At 42.1% G+C, this 6000-nt stretch overlaps 1 protein-coding gene across 1 annotated transcript in view; it reads left to right on the top strand.

Annotated features, from left to right (window-relative positions):
• NMNAT1 (nicotinamide nucleotide adenylyltransferase 1) overlaps positions 1-5720 on the top strand; it is a 28966-nt gene extending 23246 nt beyond the window's left edge. Inside the window, exons 4-6 of the mRNA XM_075993892.1 lie at positions 158-341; positions 1897-2039; positions 2737-5720. Of these exons, the coding sequence (XP_075850007.1) occupies positions 158-341; positions 1897-2039; positions 2737-3137 (728 nt within the window). The 3' untranslated portion in view covers positions 3138-5720. The remainder of the gene's footprint in view (positions 1-157; positions 342-1896; positions 2040-2736) is intronic.
• Positions 5721-6000: the final 280 nt, after the last annotated feature.

Consider the following 6000-nt stretch of genomic DNA (forward strand, 5'->3'; position numbering starts at 1 on the left):
AAATTTTATGTTATGTATGTTTTACCACAATGAATCAGTAGATCAATCAATTAATTAACCTAAATTCCTCTTTACAAAAAAGAATCTGTGATTATAAACCAATATTAATCATAATATTCGCTGTGCATTAAATCTAATATCAAATCTCTTTATCCAGGAAAGTACAAAGTTATCAAAGGCATAATTTCTCCTGTTGGTGATGCGTATAATAAGAAAGAGCTCATCCCTGCCCATCACCGAGTCATCATGGCAGAACTGGCCACTAAGAATTCAAAATGGGTGGAAGTGGACACCTGGGAAAGTCTTCAGAAGGAGTGGGTGGAGACTGTTAAGGTGCTAAGGTATTTATGGTGAAACCAGCTTTGTGGGTTCTGTGGAAATGGGTGGGAAGCTTTCTTGTCTTTTTGCCATGTGTCAATACTGCCTACATCTGTAAACATACAGATTTGTAAAATTGTCACTGGAGTTGGAAAGGCGGAAGCTGTGTCATTTCCATGGAAGGTGCAGAGCACACCAACAGAGGATAGGTATTCCTTAGCCGTTGCGTCTTTCATCATGTTCTGAGATGTTTGCATGCTTGTTGCTGTGCGGTATCTATTAGAAAATAAAGGAAGCCTGTCTGGGCCCCAAATGAGATAGGCAGACTTGTAAAAGGATGTTACTGTCATCAGTCTTCTAGGTATAAAAGAGAGAGGCAGGTAATTTAAGGAAGAGAAGCATCAAGTGTTGCTTGAGCATGGACAGGCCTGACAGCATGGGGGCAATCGCCAATCTCTGTGCTCATACCTTCAAAACAGTTCCAGTTAAGGGTTCAGAAACCAGAGTAGGCCAGACACAGTGGCTCACGCCTATAATCCTGGCACTTTGGGAGGCCAAGGCAGGAGGATTGCTTGAGCTCAGAAGTTCAAGACCAGCCTGAGCAAGAGTGAGACCCCATCTCTACTATAAATAGAAAGAAATTAGCCAAACAACTAAAAATAGAAAAAAATTAGCTGGGCACGGTGGTGCATACCTGTAGTCCTGGCTCTGCGGCTTGTAAGCTAACTGACCTTGGGCACATTAGTCACTGTCCTCCTCTCTCAATGAGGGTAATAAACAATTCTGATGTAAAAGTGGCAACAGTACAGTTACTTTGTAATAACTAAAACATTCAGTCAGTTAAATTGTTATGGAATGCCACCAGATGTGGTGGCTCATGCCTGTAATCCTAGCACTTTGGGAGGCTGAGGTGGGAGGATCACTTGAGGCCAGGAGTTCGAGACCAACCTAAGCAACATAGTGAGACCCCCATCTCTAAAATAAATGGAAAAATTAGTCGGGCGTGGTGGTACGCACCTCTATTCCCAGCTACTTGAGATACTAAGACAGGAGGATCATTTGAGCCTAGGAGTTTGAGGCTGCAGTGAGCCATGATGATGCCACTTGCACTCTAGCCAGGACAACAGAGTGAGACCCTGTCTCAATAAAGGAAAAAAAAATATTAACCACTTCTTGTGTTCCGGTGACTCTGCATTTATGATACGGGGTGTGGTGAAGTTTAATCAGATAACCCATGTGAAGGATTTAGTGTAGTGTGTGGCATGTAAAAAATAACATTAAGTCTTTTTTTTTTTTTTTTGAGACAGAGTCTTGCTTTGTTGCCCAGGCTAGAGTGAGTGCCGTGGCGTCAGCCTAGCTCACAGCAACCTCAAACTCCTGGGCCCAAGCGATCCTCCTGCCTCAGCCTCCCGAGTAGCTGGGACTACAGGCATGCGCCACCATGCCCGGCTAATTTTTTCTATATATATATTAGTTGGCCAATTAATTTCTTTCTATTTATAGAACATTAAGTCTTGTTAGTGATATTTTAGTGAAGCATTGACGAAAGAGAAGTTCTGTTGTCTTGTCATTTTATAGGCACCATCAAGAGAAGCTGGAGGCTAGTAACTGTGACCAGCAGCAGAACTCACCTATGCTAGAAAGGCCTGGGCGGAAGAGGAAGTGGGCTGAACAAAGACAAGATTCCAGTCCAAAGAAATCCCTAGATCCCCAAACAAAAGGTAAGTGTCTTTATCAGGACTCTCAGACTGGAATTTAAAAGTTTCTAGAGCTGAACAAACCCCCTTTGTATTTTCATTGTGTATTCCATACATGTGGGTGCCTGGGGATGCCCCTTTTGTTAGTTTTGTGAAGAAGGAAGAGTAGAAGGCACCCTGAGCTCATATCTCCTACAGTAGCCTTTAACTTTTGAGGTGTCCTGGATCTCTTTTGGAAATCTGAATCTGATAAAAACTATAAACCCTCATTCCCAGAAAAAACAAAGGCATGTTGATTTCGATGCAGGGGGTTATTAGAAAAGTAAACTCTGGCCGGGTGTGGTGGCTCATGCCTGAAATCCTAGCACTCACTCTGGGAGGCCCAGGTGGGAGGATTGCTCAAGGTCAGGAGTTTGAGACCAGCCTCAGCAAGAGCGAGACCCCATCTCTACTAAAAGTAGAAAGAAATTAGCCAGACAACTAAAAACATGTATAGAAAAAATTAGCCAGGCATGGTGGCGCATGCCTGTAGTCCTAGCTACTCGGGAGGCTGAGGCAGGAGGATCGCTTGAGCCCAGGAGTTTGAGGTTGCTGTGAGCTAGGCTGATGCCATGGCACTCTAGCTAGCCCAGGCAACAGAGTGAGACTCTGTCTCAAAAGAAAGAAAGAAAGAAAGAAAAGAAAAGCAAACCCTGAAGCTCTGTTTTATTCTTCTTCTCAGGTGTGGCAAAGGTAAAGTTGCTGTGTGGGGCAGATTTATTAGAGTCCTTTGGGGTTCCCAATTTGTGGAAGAGTGAGGATATCGCCCAGATTGTCGCAGACTACGGGCTCATCTGTATCACTCGGGCCGGAAGTGACGCTCAGAAGTTCATCTACGAATCTGATGTGCTGTGGAAACACCGGAGCAACATCCACCTGGTGAACGAATGGATCACCAATGACATCTCGTCCACAAAGATCCGGAGAGCCCTCAGAAGGGGCCAGAGCATTCGCTACTTAGTACCAGACCTTGTCCAGGAGTATATCAAAAAGCATGATTTGTATAGCTCCGAGAGTGAAGACAGGAATGTTGAGGTCATCCTAGCTCCTTTGCAGAGAAATACTGCAAAAGCTAAGGCATAGGGATTCTATAGTGGAAATTTTGGACTTCCCCTTTGGGGGATTTGAAACAATCTGGGTATTAGTAATTGGGAAAAGGAATTGTGATCCTGTTTCATAAACTAAAGCTTAAAACTTTGGCAAAAATCAGTGGTAAATTAAAATCGGGGTTTTTTTCTATCAGAAGTTGCTAAGATGAATGTTTTCAGTAGGATCTTTTTTTTTTTAAAGAATGTACAAATCCATTTATCGTTAAAAGAAGAGATTAGCAGCACACTAAAACCAGAAGAATTTTCAATGAAACTAGCTATAAATAAGAAGTAAAAAAAAAAAAAAAAATCTTGACTCTACCATATAAAGGAAGCCAAATATGAAAAGCATAAGTCCATTTAAAATCCTAAGTTTGGCCAGGCATGAGTCAACATGCCTGTAATCCCAGCAATTTGGGAAGCTGAAGCTGAAGGATCACTTGAGCCCAGGAGTTTGAGACCAACCTGAGCAACATAGCAAAACCCTGTGTCTACCTTAGCTGGGTGTGGTGGTGTGCACCTGTAGTCCCAGCTGCTTGGGAGGCTGAGGCAGGAGAATTGTTTGAGCCCAGGAATTGGAGGTTGCAGTGAGCTATGATGACAAAACTGCACTTTTAGCCTGGGCAACAGAAAAAAAAAAATCCTAATCTTAATTATGAAGGGAACTGATATTATATGCATGCTTGTTGCTGGGTAATCTGCACCAAGGGTAAACGAAGGAAGGAATTAAAATGGTGACCTTGTAAAAAGCACCATTGATCAGTCATCTCCAGCTGCTCAAAATAAGGATCTTGAGTATGCCTGGCAGAAACATTGCACCAGTCAGTTCTCTGTGTCGCATGCCAGAGTGGCCAGGTGAGCTTTGGCAAGAGATACTTGCCTAGAGCTCCACCTTTGGAGTGGGGTCTAAGCCCTCCGATGTTAAGAAAGGTACACAAGTGTTTCTGATGCCCATCAGAGGCAGAGAGCCACCGCTTTATGTTATACACATTCTCTTAACACAGCCTTGTTATGGACCATGTTCTAGCCCTGGCCATCTGCCATCTTCTTATCTTCAGGAATGACTTCAGAGATGACGTCACACTACCTTGAAATGGGTGAATCATAGAAAATGAGGGGTTGCATTCAAGGATTTTATAAATATGAATGTTCTTAGCCTTTATTGGTAGCTTAATAATGAAAAGATGAAAGGAGGCCCTAAGAACATGAGAAATGCCTCCCAGTAGTTCTTCCAGCCCGGAATTTTGGGCACTGATGAATGTCTTGGGGAAGAAAACTCCATGATCTCAATCTGAAACTCTCTAGTTGGTGAAGAGTCCTGTCATTTCTGTTCCAAACCACTGTGAACCTGCCATTCATGAATTTAAGCAGAAAAAGCATCTGATTTCTTACACTTTCTCTCTTCTTGTCCTTTTGTATGAAGTTTAATCAAAGTAAAACTTCTCAAATAATAATTAAAGTCATAGCTTTATGTTAAAAACACAAGCTTGTTATATGGTTTTCTACTGATTAAAATTTTGTGGAAGTTATATCAATTGGTAAAGCAAAAAGACCAGAAATGATTTTCTATAGAAGAGAATAGTTTTATGGTTTGTGAAAATCATTCTATAATAGAAATAGGACCAAAGCTAAATTTCTAATGAAAATAGAATAATTTGCCTTTTTGCAATTTATATTTCATACCTACACCAATCCTGGTGAGGGGTTTATAATTCCGAAGAAGAAAAAAGAATAGTCAGAACTGTGCAATCATATAGTCAGATACGAATCTACAGTGTGAAAAAGGAAATGTTAAAGTTAGCAAATGTATGTTCTGCAGATCCCAGCACAGGTCGAGTCTCAAAGAAAGGGAGGTGTGCAAAGCCTGGCACCCAGTAGGTTTCAGTATCTATCTGCTGAATGAGTGAAAGGTTAGAACCTCAAATCACAGAGATGAGGGTCGTTTTTTGCCTCCTTAAGTTTTTGGAGTTTCAGGGTTGAAGCAGCCCTGAAAGATAATGATCTAGGAGCAGATGAAGCTGTCAAAATTGAACTTTGATTTCTTCTGGGAAATTACCTAGTTCATCTGAAGTGTTGTGTGAATTGCAGAAAGGTTCCAGTACTAGAAACTTCTCGCATACTATATAGTGCCTTTCTACTTAGCAGTGCCCGTGCCCTGCTCAGCTGTGACTATATTGACCTCAGGACCTCACTGGGTAAGGAATGTGGGGACGCTCCCGGGAGACCTGGTAGTGGTACAATGATCCTATCATTATGCTGTTTACGGATCAGCAACTTTGTACATAGGACGAGCTGCTTGGCTTTTTGTCCTAGTACGGAGGATGCTGCTGATGGCGCAGCATAATAGCATTGTTTTGTGACTTCCTTTAAGGAGGAAGAAAATATGCCATTGTTTATTCCTTATACATCTTTTTTGTAATGTGAATTTAGAGGAAATGTGCGAGACTGGTGTTTTGTTTGTTTAGTACTGGTGATTTTCACGTGCTGTACTCTTTACTCCTTATATTGTATAATTTTAATGCAACAAACGAACCTGCAATAAAAGTGCTCTACTGGCATGTTCACTCAGCTGAACATACAGCAGCATATAGAGAGCCTTTTGTTGTTTACCGCTGTGAATGGCAAACCTTTCAGATAAGAGGAGTGGGTTCCCCTAGAGGTTGAGCCAGAGGGATGATTTCAGTTAATCTCCTTGGGTCAAAATTTTTTTTTTCTTTCTTTTTGCCATCTTGGGGCTCTAACCACAAAGCAGAAGAAAGCATGCCCCTAGGTCAGCACGAAGGGTGGTGGAAGGGCTTTAGCTTTCTTACCCAGCCTTTCTTATTCGCTCTGGAAGCCCAGAAGTTGCTACATGATGA

The sequence above is a fragment of the Microcebus murinus genome, chromosome 2 (genome assembly GCF_040939455.1).
Source record: "Microcebus murinus isolate Inina chromosome 2, M.murinus_Inina_mat1.0, whole genome shotgun sequence".
NCBI lineage: Eukaryota > Metazoa > Chordata > Mammalia > Primates > Cheirogaleidae > Microcebus > Microcebus murinus.